Source organism: Malaclemys terrapin, chromosome 10 (genome assembly GCF_027887155.1).
Source record: "Malaclemys terrapin pileata isolate rMalTer1 chromosome 10, rMalTer1.hap1, whole genome shotgun sequence".
Lineage (NCBI taxonomy): Eukaryota > Metazoa > Chordata > Testudines > Emydidae > Malaclemys > Malaclemys terrapin.
Window position 1 is genome coordinate 17,938,047 of NC_071514.1, and position 16,277 is coordinate 17,954,323.

Consider the following 16,277-nt stretch of genomic DNA (forward strand, 5'->3'; position numbering starts at 1 on the left):
ATTGAAGATTCAGGGAATTGGTCCCGACAGTTCATTTTGTACAATGTCATAAACGCCGTCTGAAAATGGAGGTGCATCTATAGAGGAACGTGCTCGGCAACAGCATTAAAAACACTGCTTGAAAACAAGTTCCAGAAATCCAACTGTGTGAGCAGTAGTCTTTACACTTTCCCCACAATAATATTTATTAAGTATAGTCAGTAAATTAGAGGAATATTCAATTCTAATTTTGTACTTAGTACACGAACATCTTAGCCTTTTGTCAACATTCAATGTGAAGCACAGATTAGGTTGATCACAGTAAATTACATTGCGATGGATGAAAAAGGCTTATGACATTAGTAATTCTTAACTGGTTACAGTTAGCTTTACTCAGTATTATTAAAAATAGTTTTCAACAGCAAAAATCATTGCAGCCAGAGGATTATTTAAAAAATGCTCCACATACAGTAAGAGCAAAGGAATGCATTTTTGGAGCAACACTGAGCTACCAGTAAACACCTCAGACAGTAATCTTCCAGGCACAAAGCAAAAAAAGTGGAGGTTGGGTTTTTTGCATTTTCACGTAGCCAAGGAAGGATTGGGGATATTTTTGTATACAAACTAAAGGAATACAAAATAAATACATTTAAAAAAGATGCATACAAAAATCTGTCAGTCAAATAGCAAGGCTTTCACAGAATGCCACATTGATGAAACAATTGTGAATCCATTTCAATCATGAAATTATGTTCACTGTTTGAATTAGGTGTTCACTGAGGCAAAGGTACCATCACTTCGACATAATTAATGGGGAAGAAGCCAGACTCTCCATTTAACATCCCTTCGTACCAATTCTCATCAATTTGATTGGTCAAAGTAATGATGTCACCTTCCTTAAATCCAAGCTCGCCTTCATTTTCTGGCTCAAAGTCATACAGAGCTTGGCAGCAAGGCTGATCCATGTGCACTGAAGAACCTGCCCCAGTGACAGAAAAGAAAATATTTAATAATAGCTTTAAAGTACTCCACTTACCTATTGAGCATGAAAACAAGGAGACAAACTTAGCACTGCTGTAAGCAGCAAGGGGCTGAATGGGCCCATATTGTGGGTGCTGTTAGTTTTCCACCACTTCCACCTATAGAAAGTCTGTTCCTGCCATGTAATGTCATGTACAGCATAAAGGTGATGAACTGCATACAGGGTAGCTCTCTTTTCCTCCCCTTAAAAGCAAATATATATTTTTACTGCCATTTGAATTCCCTTGGGAAACCTGAATCACTAACATTTGGGGTGGTCATGAATTCTATTACCATGGGTTTTTTTTAAAAAGAGGTGAGTGGATAGGCATGATGGCAACAGCTGAACAAATGTTGATTCATAGATTCTAGGACTGGAAGGGACCTCAAGAGGTCATAGAGTCCAGTCCCCTGCCCTCATGGCAGGACCAAATAAATGTCTATCAGGGATGGTCTAGACAGTATCTAACCTACTCTTAAATATCTCCAGAGATGGAGATTCCACAACCTCCCTAGGCAGTTTATTCCAGTGTTTAACCACCCTGACAGTTAGGAACTTTTTCCTAATGTCCAACCTAAACCTCCCTTGCTGCAGTTTAAGCCCATTGCTTCTTGTTCTATCCTTAGAGGCTAAGGTGAACAAGTTTTCTCCCTCCTCCTTACGACACCCTTTTAGATACCTGAAAACTGCTATCATGTCCCCTCTCAGTCTTCTTTTCCAAACTAAACAAATCCAATTCTTTCAGCCTTCCTTCATAGGTCATGTTCTCAAGACCTTTAATCATTCTTGTTGCTCTTCTCTGGGCCCTCTCCAATTTCTCCACATCTTTCTTGAAATGCGGTGCCCAGAACTGGACACAATACTCCAGTTGAGGCCTAACCAGCGCAGAGTAGAGCGGAAGAATGACTTCTCATGTCTTGCTCACAACACACCTGTTAATACATCCCAGAAGCATGTTTGCTTTTTTTGCAAGAGCATCACACTGTTGACTCATATTTAGCTTGTGGTCCACTATAACCCCTAGATCCCTTTCTGCCATACTCCTTCCCAGACAGTCTCTTCCCATTCTGTATGTGTGAAACTGATTTTTTCTTCCTAAGTGGAGCACTTTGCATTTGTCTTTGTTAAACTTCATCCTGTTTACCTCAGACCATTCTCCAATTTGTCCACATCATTTTGAATTATGACCCTGTCCTCCAAAGCAGTTGCAATCCCTCCCAGTTTGGTATCATCCGCAAACTTAATAAGCGTACTTTATATGCCAATATCTAAGTCGTTAATGAAGATATTGAACAGAGCCACTCCCAAAACAGACCCCTGGGGAACCCCACTTGTTATGCCTTTCCGGCAGGATTGGGAACCATTAATAACTACTCTCTGAGTACGGTTATCCAGCCAGTTATGCACCCACCTTATAGTAGCCCCATTTAAATTGTATTTGCCTAGTTTATCGATAAGAATATCATGCGAGACCGTATCAAATGCCTTACTAAAGTCTAGGTATACCACATCCACAGCTTCTCCCTTATCCACAAGGCTCGTTATCCTATCAAAGAAAGCTATCAGATTGGTTTGACACGATTTGTTCTTTACAAATCCATGCTGGCTATTCCCTATCACCTTACTACCTTCCAAGTGTTTGCAGATTTCCTTAATTACTTGCTCCATTATCTTCCCTGGCACAGAAGTTAAACTAACTGGTCTGTAGTTTCCTGGGTTGTTTTTATTTCCCTTTTTATAGATGGGCACTATATTTGCCCTTTTCCAGTCTTCTGGGAATCTCTCCCGTCTCCCATGATTTTCCAAAGATAATAGCTAGAGGCTTAGATACCTCTTCTATTAGCTCCTTGAGTATTCTAGGATGCATTTCATCAGGCCCTGGTGACTTGCAGACATCTAATTTTTCTAAGTGATTTTTAACTTGTTTTTTTATTTTATCTGCTAAACCTACCCCTTCCCATTAGTATTCACTATGTTAGGCATTCCTTCAGACTTCTCGGTGAAGACCAAAACAAAGAAGTCATTAAGCATCTCTGCCATTTCCAAGTTTCCTGTTACTGTTTCTCCCTCTTCACTGAGCAGTGGGCCTACTCTGTCCTTGGTCTTCCTCTTGCTTCTAATGTATTGATAAAAAAAGTCTTCTTGTTTCCCTTTATTCCCGTAGCTAGTTTGAGCTCATTTTGTGCCTTTGCGTTTCTAATCTTGCCCCTATAAAACTAGGAACTGGGCTGCATGGAATCTAACTCGAGGACAGGAACTCAACAAGAACACTATACACCAGAACTATAAACAGTTTAAAGATCCAATCCTACAAACATGTATGTGTGAGAATGGCCCTACTGATTTCAAGAGCACCCCTCTTATATGAAAATGTTTTCAGGATCGGGACCTTAATTGCCAAATGGGGATATGAGGTTCTATCCTCTTCGCCACATGAAGAGAGACAATTATCTCTAAGTTGTATTTACAGATAGCTGCTTTGGTAGCGCAGCTCGTGTTCAAACCACTCACTGCATCTGCCCCTTACCTCCATTAGATCAACAGTTATATTATGAACAACAGTGCCTCTTAAAGTTTGTAAAATTATTTTTTGGATGATTATTAATTGCAGCCCCACTCACACAGTATCTGACTTGCTTTGTGATTTTAGTATATTGTGTTTGGCTTAGTAACACTAACATGTTCACTCCAAACCTTCTTTTGTGTTTAAATATTAGTGGCATTATATACATAATACTAAAACCAGTACTTAAACTTATGAGGAAAAGTCAACATGGATAATTATTGTACATGTGTGATTGATTAATAAAGTACAAGAGATTTTCACAGCTAGCCAAAGTAGCTAACTTTGCAAACTTAATCTTTTCAGTGTTAGACATTCTCATGTATGGATGGTTAGCATATATCCAAGCTAGCTAGGGATATGTGAACAATACATTATTATAGTCATTCATTTAACCTCTGAACAGTAAATTATTCTAACAGCATTCCTCCGCTATTCATATTCTAGAGATCGGTTCCATGGGCAGAGGGCTACCCATAGGTTCAGCTGAGATTCATTTTTTTTTCTATGACATTGATTTAAAAAAACAAAAAAACTTACACCTATTTTACTAAAAGAAAAATTCAGTGATTTTGAATAAAGTCTATTCACAAAGGGGAAATTGGGGTGGGGGGGGGGAAGGTTTCATGCTGCCTCTTGCTAATTTACAGTAGGAAAGTGCATTATATCAAGACAAGTTTTTAATGCTCTCTTTAATACTTACAGCAAAACAGCTAATGAGGCTCTTTAATATTAAATTATTCTAGTTACTCTTTTTGCTCAAAATCTGCACTATTCTCAAATATTCTGATCTTGTCTGTCTCTCCAAATTATCTAGCATGCTAATCAAGCAATCAGATTGAGGTCTAATTTCTGTCTGGAATAGTCTATACATTCTGTTAAATATTGCAATACGCACGCAGATTTTCAAAACCAATTAAGCTGTTAAAACTTCCATGTCACTCATTAAAATTAGTTTTTAAATCTGCTAATCAGTGCTATTGTTATAAAATGTAAGGAAAGGAAACTATTAGAAAGTAGCTGCTCAGACAAATTTTCTAGCAACGAGAAGCAGAAAGAGTATCTTGAGCAAGCAAAACTACTCAACCAGTAAATGCTTCTCTTGTATCTGTGGACGAACACTAGCGAGGGATGTTTAAAGCGATGATGACAAAAGTAGGGACACAATGTTAGATTTTTTTTTGCCCCAAAATTTTAACATTGTGCTTCCTGGATGGATTCCCCGTTCCTTTCCAGCCTGTTTACACCGCTCTAGCAATGTAAAAGGGCAATCAACACAGTAGAAATGGCCCCCAGGGAATTCCCTCAGCAAAAGGGGGTTCCCTTAGAGGTTGTAGAAAAGAGGGAGTGCTTTTATGCCACTCCCTTCACAGCCCTGCACTAGAGCACCTAATGGGGTGTGGCCAGAATGTGCTGTGGTCTGGCTATTTCCATTCACAGCCACAATAGCAAATCAGGTCAGATGGTTCTTTAAAGTAGCTACATTTGTACTCTCTTCCTGACCTGTGCTAAGCCCAGCTCGGACCAAGCCAGGATCTGGGCCATAGTCTTCCACAGAAATAAGGTGAATAGTTTTAAAAATAATTGAGTATTTTCAAACAGCTTCCTCAGTATAAAATGTGGAAGCTGTATCTGCTCATATGAAGTACCAACAGCAGAAGCAGCCTCTCTGAATAATTGAAAACATTTCTTGTTTTCATCAGTTGTTCTGGCCAGGGGCTTGACATACAACTTTTATTCCACCAATCAGTTTATTTCTGACACAGCAAGATATGTGATGTTACATTGAGAAAGCTGGGTGCAGAATGTTTTTTTTTTTTTTTTTTTAAAGTGTGAGTCTTTTAGGATCACAACTACACAGTATATTGCATTGGTTTTGTTTTTCTTAAAGAGAGGAGGGATAAAAAGATTGGGAGTGGGGAAGGAACTTTTTGCTTTTTAAGCTCCAAACACGTGGGGGAGGAGGATAATCTCAGGCAACACAGAAGGATCTTAAAGTAATGGCTACAGCTACTCCAGAACCTAACATCAGTCAAGGTCTTCATTAGAGTAATGCAGCTGCTGCTAATCTACTGCATCTGGTGTCACTACTGTACAGTCTGGCAAAACAAAGCTTCCCAGCTGAACAGAGCAGAGGCAGCACTGGTTGCTAGTTTTAAAATACACAATTTAACAAACACAAAGAGGTCACATGGCTCCATCCTTCTCCACTGTGCAAACTATCTGAAGGCTGTTGCAGAGATTTAAGAAGCTAAGGAAACTGCGGCAGCATTTCTGTTAATTTCTAGTACTGCGCCTGCTTCTCTAATTGTAGCTGAAGCAACATGCTGCCTACTGTAGTTGCTGAGTTCATGGATTTAGATTGAGAGCTCTTGGGGCAACAACTGTCTTTTTGCTCTACGCTTGTCCAGCACTTTGCACAATGGGTCCTGGTCCATGACAAGGCTCCTTGGTGCTATGCGAATGCACCATAAACAAACATAATAAACAAACATATTGAAAGACTGTTTATGCTGACCTATTGGACTCCCCAAATGCAGAATGAATTTATAATGAAAGAACATGGAGAAAGTATTGGTAAGCATGAGGCTGAATGTACTTTTGGGACTGTCCTATCTGATGCCAGATGACCATCTAAAAATGCCACTTTTCCTCGAAAGAAACTTCTGGCAGGTGTTGCTCCTCTGTTTGCCGCACATTGAAGTACACATACGGTAGCAAAATATATAGTAAAGAAAGAATCACATCCTAGATGTGCCTGAGGATACAATTATTCTAGCCCTCTTACAGCATGATTCTGTAAACACTTAAGCAACTTTACTCCCATGAGTTAGTCCCATTAAATTCAAACATAGGACAGTAAACCACAACTACTTTCCTTTGAGCAAAATGAATGAGAGGCAAGATGTGACTCTGCATTTAAACTGTTTCATAATGAGCCAGATGACACTCAGCTTCTGCTGATTAATTAGGACAACAGCAAATTAGAACAAAACATAGATTTGTCATCTGCACTTAATCAGTAAAGCAGTTAAATAATCCAGGACTTTTTTCCATGAAATAATGTTTAAGGACCTGATACTTCACGGTGTTTGCATGTCTCTCCTGTAAGTAGTCCCACTGTACTAGGAACTGTACAAAGGAAAACACCACCCCTATTCCAAAGAGCTTACAATGTACAAGGCACAATATGGTGAAATATGGAATAAAGCATTCCAATGTACAAGCAAAGGGCTAGACTATGGTAGCAGTTACACTTAACGGGGAGTAACTTACTGTGCAAGAAGTCCCATTGAATTCAATGGATATATTTGAGGAAGGTTCTATTTAGTATGAGAGAGTCAGGATCTAGTTGTGTCAGTATACCAGGGGTCAGCAATCTTTCAGAAGTGCTGTGCCGAGTTTTCCTTTATTCACTAATTTAAGGTTTTGCGTGCCAGTAATACATGTTAACATTTTTAGAAGATCTCTTTCTATAAGTCTATAATATAACTAAACTGTTGTATGTAAAGTAAATAAGGTTTTTAAAATGTTTAAGAAGCTTCATTTAAAATTAAATTAAAATGCAGAGCCCCCCGGACCGGTGGCCAGGACCCGGGCAGGGAGAGTGCCACTGAAAATCAGCTCGTGTGCCGCCTTCGGCATGGCTGCCATAGGTTGCCTACCCCTGCAATATATAATGCCTGCATCTGTAATTTTACACCAGGCATCTGAAGAAGTGATGTTTTTTACCCACGAAAGCTTATGCCCAAATAAATCTGTTCGTCTTTAAGGTCCCACCGGACTCGTTGTTGTTTTTGTGGATACAGACTAACACTGCTACCCCCGATAAAGGATCTAGTTCAAGTGACCAGAGGGATGCCAGACACATATGTTGATAGTGTCAGCAGGGATGGGCAGAGAAGGGAAGTGTGAAAATGCTCGCTTTTGTAGAAAGTAGAAGAGTTTATAGGAATGATCTGAATGAGGCGAGAGTGCTGAACATATTGTCAAGCTTTCCCAGCTCCTCACATCTAAAACACTTGGCACCATTTTGCATAAACTGTCTGAACAGTATTTTCTAAATCATATAGTATAAGTCAAATCTGTTTCAGCAGTCTTATTTAAATATAAAATAAGCACAGCAAGCTCCCCGGGTTATACTGCCAGAGCCACGTTTATCCCTGGCACAGAACTTAATAGTGTCAGTGCTCACTTTCTAGTGCAGGGAAGGAGGAGACAGAGGAGAATTACCCATGAGGTTACTGATAACATCTGCTGGGAGAGGTAAGAACAGCAACCAAGTCCTCAAGTTCTTTGGGGGAAAAAATTCAGAGTGCTAGAATAGGTAACCACAAGGTGTACCTTTTTGGTGTCATTAGAGTCTATAGAACAGAATACAAAATATTTCCCTCAATCCTTCTCTTTGCAACATCCACACTGCTATTTTTAGGGCACTAGCTCAAGCAGAGCTAGTGAATCTATCCAGGACACAAGGCACATTCCCAGCCTGGTGTAGATATACTCTCAGCCTTTTTTTTTCTCTCTTCAAGCTGAGAGCATGAAGTATAGCCCCATATTTCCATCCTCCTCCACTTACAATTCTCTTTGTTTCCCTCCCAGCTCTCTGTAAAAAGAAACAAGACAGGAGGAAAACAGAAACTGGAAAGAGTGAATAAAGCCAGAGGGTAGAAAAGTAGCCCAGAGAGTAACGGTGTCTTGGAGTCAACAGCCAGCTCCTAATTCTCAAGCCAAGGGAAGGATGGACCCTCTGGATCATTTTTTCCCCTCGGTGCTTTCCTTTCAGATCCTCGCCTATCCTGGTTATGGAAAAAGTGCTGGTGGCTTCTTACTCTTTTCCTTTTGCCTTATTATTGTTTGTCTTTTGTGTTTCATTGTTTGCCTTTGCATATAGCTCACTAAGGGTGTGACAGAGACAGGAAAAGTGCATCTGATCAGTAAGATGAGAAATAAAGGGTCTGATCCAACATTTAAATCAGTTATTACATTTAGCTTCTCCACCGACCAGTGACAAGATTCATAATATTAAATACCTTGAAGAGAATTTCAAAAAAGGTGACCATAATTTTTTTCACGAGATCAGGGTCTATGCATGTGAAGTGGTAACAGATACATGTTAATAGGTACAGCAGTCTCTCCTACACAGAATAAATTTGCACATTTTATTGATCTGCCTTTGTGGAACCAAAAGGGGTTACATGCTAACAAAATAAGTTGTGTTCATATATAATTTTCTGTGTTACACCAAAAGTTTTTACCTTTAACTGTTTTAAAAGTTAATAAAAACAGAGACCATTTTCCAAGTGTGGGTGGCTAACTGTAGGCATAGGCAGCCTAGTTGCTTAGACAGCAGTGGGACTCTATGGGTTTTCAACTAGCATTATATGAGCAATACTTCAACTCCAGTAATTATAATTCCTCTATAAAATGCATACATCAACAGGCTGATTCCTCAATCATGGGCTCACCTGATGATTTTATTGAAGGAATGTACGATATCCCATTGTGCTGCTGATTATCACTGATTTCCAGAGTTGAAGTTATTACAGGTTTTGGCTTGAATTCATGCTTAGGACGACTAGATGCTCCATTTATTCTGAAACACAGAGAAAGATTGGCACGAGATTTAATTCTGGAAGACAACAGGACCTTTGGAGCTTCTACTTGGATTCAGTGCTTTAACAACTGAAGGACAGATGGTTTAAAAAAAAAGATACAGTTGTAATTTATTCACCCAGAACTGCTTGACTCCAATGTAACATTTCAGAAAGTCTCTACTTTTACCCAGTTTTATAGCTGTGTTGACTGAGGCACAAAGATTAATAGCCTGACTTTCGGAAGTGCTGAGCACCCACAGCTATCATTGAGTTCAGTGGATCCTCTGGGTGATAAACACTCCTGAAACTCAGGCTACAAAATGACAAGTGCAGAAACGCAGCCAGGAAGCCAATGATGAGTCAGACCATTTAGAATCCAGATCCTTGCTGGTTCTAACTATGAGAGCATAAAGCATAACTACTAGTGGTAATTTTTTTTCCTTTCTGCTCCATTAGTATCACACACAGTCTCTGTGGCCAATCATCAACACATCACACCAGAACTGTGCTCCTAGCTGGCAATTTCGTGATGCATTGTAGGATTGTGTGTGTACAACCATCAGTATGATAAATGTCAGTTTTTTAACAAGGCTTCCAAAAACGTGTCTAACAAAACATATGGCCATGCCTGTTTGTATGCACAAAACCCACCAGTAAATGGAGAAGCTCCTGATTAATTCCTGTATATGTGGGTGTGGGGTTTGGCATGAGCACAAAAGGATGTATCCATAAGTTTTGTGGTCAGATTTCATTATACATAGGGGTGTGAACTCTTAAAGGCTTACAGTGCATCAAGAAGTGACAGCTAGCAAGAGTTTAAAGTGGTTAAGTCCACTGAGATACAGAGATGTAACAAATGACTATGGATATAAAAAGATGCAACCGTGAGGTATCTGTGAAATGCTGCTGCTTCTGAACTGCAACTCAACGTCTCCTCATGCTCCTGAACGTTAGCCCCAAAAGATGATGAGAATTCTCTGACCAGGTTTATTCTTACCGGTTTTGCAGTGTGCTCTGCAGTTCCTCCAGAATTTCTGTGGACTGTTTATGGTAGTCTAATGCTGCTTCTATAAATACTGCCAACTGGCTAACTTGCTCTACCTGAAGTATAAAGTAGAAAATGACTTTAAGGAGTCTGCGTGCCAGCTATGGAATCAACTATAAGGGTTATAAACAGACAATAATAAACCCAGTTACAAACGCTCAAAATAGACCAGGTATCTCATAAGTTCTTGAGATCTTACAGGGGGATATTTCTGTATAGTAAGGATTTGACATAGCCTGCAATGAGCTGTATGTGAGCAGAGCCCTGTGACTGTGCTGAGCCCCAGTGGGGCTTACTGCAGGATCAGGACCATAATACAGGGCATGGTCTCGAGTCCATAATGGGGCTTATTCAAACGAAGTAACTTGATCAAAGACATGTATATTTTCCCCTAACTTAACTGGGAACTATTCTGAAACAGACAAGGACAAGGACAAGATCCCATTTCTGGTAGCAGTGGTTTTCAGATCAGTGAGGTCTGACTAAGGGCAGGTCTACACTAACCCCCCAATTCGAACTAAGGTACGCAACTTCAGCTACGTGAATAACGTAGCTGAAGTTTGAAGTACCTTAGTTCGAACTTACCTCGGTTCAGACGCGGCAGGCAGGCTCTCCCGTCGACCCCGCGGTACTCCTCTTGCCGAGCTGGAGTACCGCAGTCGACGGCGAGCACTTCCGGGTTTGACTTATCGCGTCCCGACAAGATGCGATAAGTCGAACCCAGAAGTTCGATTTGCTTGCCGCCGAACTACCGGGTAGTGTAGACCTACCCTAAGTGAGGTTATGCCATATCTTATTACAAAACAACATTAATGGGTTGTGTAATTGCTTTAGCCCACAAACTGCAGTCCTAAAAAGGTCCAGACCTATCTCACTAGGTGGCAGCATTTATAAACTGATAAATAACATTTTATTTATCAGCTCAGATTTAAAAATTGCAGCTAATTGTTCCAGAATCTGTATATTGAAATGGGGGAGGAAGGAGGGAAACACCGTTCTCTCACGCAGTCACAAAAATATTTTTAAAAACAGTAAAAATACTCTCTGCCCCACAGCACAATCTGGCCAATCCAAGAATAGCACTCTGAAAAAGTAGTCTTTATTCCTTCTTCTCTCATTCTTTTTTTTTTTTTTTCCCGTTTCTTTTTTTGTTAAATACATGACAAAGTGAAATGCAACATATCACAGTCTCAGGCCTCTACTCGGTCTGATCAGGAGAAGGTGTCTGGGTAGATTTGTTAAGATTAAATTATTGGTTTGTGTTGAATATTTTATCTGCTTTTTCCTACTCAAAGTGTTTACTGAAAACTCTGCTAGAACCCTAATGAAGCAAAACATTGCCACACCATATACATAATTTAAATACATCGGGCCAGATCCTCAGCTGGTGTAAACTGATGTAGCTCCACTGAAGCCAAGAGACCAACACCAGCTGAAGATCGGGCACAAAAAAATTTCATGTTACATAGGGTTACCATTTTTTAAAATAACAAAAAGGGGACACTTCAAGGGGCCCCGCCCCAACTCCGCCCCCTCCCCTGAATGCTCCGCCCCCTGCTCCTCCCCCTCCCCTGTTTCCCGCGAATCAAATATTCACGGGAAGCCTGAAACAGGGAGGCAGGCAGCAGGTAAGCTGGGGCGGGGGGGCACGAAGAGGCGCAGCCCAGTGCAGCCCCCTGGCCGAGCGGCTCGGGCCCTGGGGCACCAGCCCCAGTTCCAGCCGAGTGCACCAGCCCCGGCAGCTCCAGCTCAGCTCGGGCCCCGGGACACGGGCACTGGCCGAGAGGCTCCGGGCCCAGTGGCACCAGCCCGCCTTGGCTCGGGGCACCGGCCCTGGTTCCGGCCGAGTGGCTCCGGCCTGCCCCGGCAGCTCCAGCTCGGCATGGGCCCCGAGGCACGGGCACCGGCCCCAGCCAAGCGGCTCCGGGGCACTGGCCAAGCGGCTCTAGCCCCAGCGGTTCCAGCTCGGATCGGGTCCCGGGGCACCAGCCTGTCCGGCTCCGGCCCCAGCGCGGATCCAAGCCTCACGACCCCTCCCTATTTTCCCGGACATGTCTGGCTTTTTGGAATTCTCCCCGGACGGGGATTTGAGGACCAAAAAGCCGGACATGTCCAAGAAAATCCGGACATATGGTAACCCTAATGTTACTTCACATATGCATTTCAATACATATATAGACATTCCTGCCAGTCCCTCCCACTATGGTTCAAACACTAACCTAAATGGCCACAGCTGCTGCATTAATTTAGACAGTTTGATGGTATACCTGCATGCTAAGCAAACTCTGACCCTGAGTAAGGCCCAGATGAACAAATTTTGTGCAGGGGACATGCATGGGGCTGGTGGGGACAGAATCCTCCCTTCTAAATCAGCAGCAAGATACTCAGTATGAGCTCAGCTACTCCATGACTGCTGTTACTGCCAGCTGTCTGTAGCAGTGCATGTACCCCTGCACATGGGCTTTGCCTAGTTGTGAACATGGGGGTCATGACCCTGGCAGTTTCCTCCCTCCCACAAACTTTCCACATTCACAGCCCCAGTGTGCTGCTCCATAGGGCAGGGTTGTAGAGTACCCTTACATGGCTCTGCAGCACATCCCTTTCTGAGCCACAGATCTATAGCTGCTTCTCTACTTTTTAGTCCTTGCACATCTGGGAAGGAGAGGAGAGGATTTGTCCTATCACACATACACACTCTCCCTTCTGTGCGCGCTGCAGGACTCGCAGCAGCACAACAGACTTACATCATTTTCTAAAAAGTTGAACATGCTTCTTTCTGCCAGCTCCTTTGACTCTTCAAATTTTTCTACTGCTTGTTTAACTTCTTCATCTGGGATCTTCCCTAAACGCTTCTTTTTATAATCATAATCCAAACGACGGCCTTCTAGCTTCTTCAGATGATGCTAAATTAGAGAAAATGTTTCCCATTAGATCAAATGGAGACAAACCCAAACAAGCATGTTGAGATTGTAAGTAGGTTTTCATTATGGATACAATTATTCATATATGAAATTTAAAATTGTACAGACATCAAGAAGCACCATCTAGGAACATTTTGAGAATTGGCTACCTAAATTTGCTATACAAGACATCCACCTCATGAACTTTGCTAAACATGCAAAAGCTGCAGATTGTCTAAATTAGAAGCAGGATCCAGACGAAATGTGCTTTTCCTTTACAGTCTGGCGGTAATTCAGTTCTAGCGGTTGTATTATTTGTAGTGTGACAGCTAAAATTTAAAGGGCTATTTTCTGCTCCCATTACAGGAGCAGAACTCCAACTAACCCCTTCGTTCCTGAATTCTTTGTCAAGTATTAATCTGACATTCCTAGATGAGCAAATTGCACAAAGCTTTCCTGCCCCCAAAAATCCTGCACTTGACAAACTCTCAAAATGGAGTGAAAGCAACTGCACATGGTGCTTATTAAAACACGTTACATGGTTTTTTCTCTTTTCATCAATTCAGAACCTCAATAACTGAGAATAGAGTCATCCAGCACATGAGAAATCTGCAGCCATTGAGAGATTACTGTCTCTGCTCTTTAATTTGGGCACAGGTTTCTAAATCCATTTTTTGTATAAGTAAATATAACTTCAATTTCTGTGTTTCATCAGGGTTTTAACTTTCTTATTACCCAAGTCTATAGGAATCTAGAGGCCCAGCTTTAAACTGTGCCTGGCTTTCCGGACAGTTGTTCTATCATAAGCAAATGCAATGAAAAACTTTCTTCTGAAGGCTAAAAATTAATTCCCCAGCTTCCTATTTTTTGCCACAATGGTTCATGTTATTTGTCGTGCTGCTCTTTGGTCTCATATGTGTCTCACTGTTGTTGCCCTAAACAGCCTATATTAGTAATCTTATTTGACTCCTTTTTAGAGCTAACTCCAGCATGGGAGAGCCAGAGGCAGGCAACTCAAAATCAACCAGAACTAAACTGAAATAATTGGCACCCAACATGCTAATAACAATTAATGAAATGTTATATTAAAATAAGCAACAGAAAATATTAATATTCATTTTCTTTACTGTCTGTAAGCATGCAGACTCACCCCTGCAGTGCCACCTGCTGGTCTCTCAGGGAATTAGCTCAATTTCCAGCCCGGAGCACCCTCTGCATGCCGGTGATCCGCCACAGCTTGGCCCCCGTGTCCCTCCCAGACTCCAGTGCCCATTTTCTCTGGGGTGCTGCCTCCTGGCAATACCCCCACAATCTCTGTGGGTCTCCCTTCCCGAGGGAGCCCCCACCTACTACCCCCACCTCACCTCAGTCTGGGCTACTGCCAGTGCTTAGCTAGCCCCCGCCCACTGGGGCTGACTGCAGTATAAAAACCACTCATCACAAGCAAGGGGCTTTGGCCTGCTGCCTTCTTCTACCACCCAGTACCTCTATGGGCCTGGAACCAGGCCCTGCAGCCTGGGGAGTCACCAGACTGGAACTCCCCGGCTCCTCCCCAGCCCTGCTTCACTCCCAGGTACCTTCTTACTCCCCTGCAGCCAGGCCAGTCTCCCTCCAACACTAGAGGAGAGACTCTACTCAGCTTCTAGCTGCCCTGGCCTTCTTATAAGGCCCAGCTGCCCTGATTGGGGCGTGGCCCAGGTGTACCTCCTTCCCCAAATAATCACATATTTTTCTCCTAACCCCTCACCCTCTCCCAGGGCTGGCTTCTACCCTGTCAGGGCCGGAGTGGGTAACCACCCTGCTACACTGTCCTTTACTATATTCAACTTTATTATATTGTAAATAAAGTAAAATAGGTGTGCCCATGACCTATATATCCTGACACTAGTTTTTAAGTAGATTTCATCACTGATTTCACAGGAGAGTTCTGCTTAAAATTTGATGGCGGAATATACTGCATAAAACGTTCCTGTGGGTTAGGTTTCTAATGACTTTGTTTATTCATATATTTTCAATGTCATAGGACTAATTTTTAACCTCAAAAACTCACCCCAATCTCTTTTAAGTCTTTGTCCTGTAATAACTGTAGAGGATCAATGAAGTTTTGCTTGACGTTAATATCGAGAGAGTCCTTCACCTCTGCCATCTGCTTCATGCTTTCACCAACATCCAGCAGTGCATTGCCTACAGAGAAGAACATAATATTTATACACAGTAGATAGCACTTTATGTAAAAACAGGAGACATTTTTTTATTAGGTAACTCTTAAAAATGTTGACTGCAGGCCCTTTAAGATGTAGAATGCAGAATATAAGACTATACTCTTGCCCTCTTCTAGAGTTTCCAGAACTAGAAAGAATTTTGTCCTAATGTTTTCCATCTTTATCCACTACCCCTCCAAGAAAACTATTGTTGGCTTGCATTATTGTCTCCATTCTTGGATTATTCAAAATGGGATACACAGTTTCTTCTGTAGCTGCTTCTCCAGGTGGTAGGGCCCCAGAAATATCACAAGGCCAAAAGATACCATATGGCACTTTAACATGACTAGTGTCACAGTTTTAGGGCAACTGCACTTGGTATTCCCCCTCAAGGGTCCCACTTAGGGTTTCAAGTTCCCATTTATCACCTGTCTTGGGTGGAGACCCACTTCCCTCTCCCTCCTCTCGGGGGATTGAAGGCTGCACAGCTCCCTGCTGTACACTGTGATACCCCCAGCAAGCCAATCTGCCTAAAGGCCAGTGCCTGCACCTTGCTTTCTCTCGGAGCGCTCTGAAAAGTGTATTGCTAGGTGTTACAAGGTACCACACAGTTCTTTCTAAGCAAGCATATTTATTCTTAAGGTAAAAGCATTACAGAGAAAACATTGAAAACAAGAAAAGTTCCTTTAACACATGCTAAAAACTTACCAGAGGTCACCAATCAGTCTTATGGAGCCCTAGTAGGCCAAAGTCTTTCCAACCCTCCCACAAGGGTTGGAGTCTCCCTGGACAGAGAAGGTGCTGTCCATTTGTTGGATCAGAAAGAAGATCCCAAGCCAGTTTAAATGCAGCCTTTTTATGCCAAAAGTCTTTTCTTTGTTTGTTGGTCTCTGGAAAACCCAGTATATGCAAGCATTCCCAGCAGGTGGTGCCTCTCTGGACATGTTTACAACTAAGGTGAGTCACTCAAA

At 42.0% G+C, this 16,277-nt stretch overlaps 1 protein-coding gene across 2 annotated transcripts in view; it reads right to left on the bottom strand.

The window, feature by feature from the left end:
- SH3GL3 (SH3 domain containing GRB2 like 3, endophilin A3) overlaps window positions 1–16,277 on the bottom strand; it is a 91,591-nt gene continuing 75,314 nt past the window's right edge. For both annotated transcript variants that reach the window (XM_054042773.1, XM_054042774.1), the window contains exons 5-9: window positions 15,156–15,289; window positions 12,950–13,108; window positions 10,158–10,261; window positions 9,032–9,159; window positions 1–958 (exon numbers count right to left, since the gene is read on the bottom strand). In XM_054042773.1, the coding sequence (XP_053898748.1) occupies window positions 753–958; window positions 9,032–9,159; window positions 10,158–10,261; window positions 12,950–13,108; window positions 15,156–15,289 (731 nt within the window). In that variant the 3' untranslated portion in view covers window positions 1–752. The remainder of the gene's footprint in view (window positions 959–9,031; window positions 9,160–10,157; window positions 10,262–12,949; window positions 13,109–15,155; window positions 15,290–16,277) is intronic.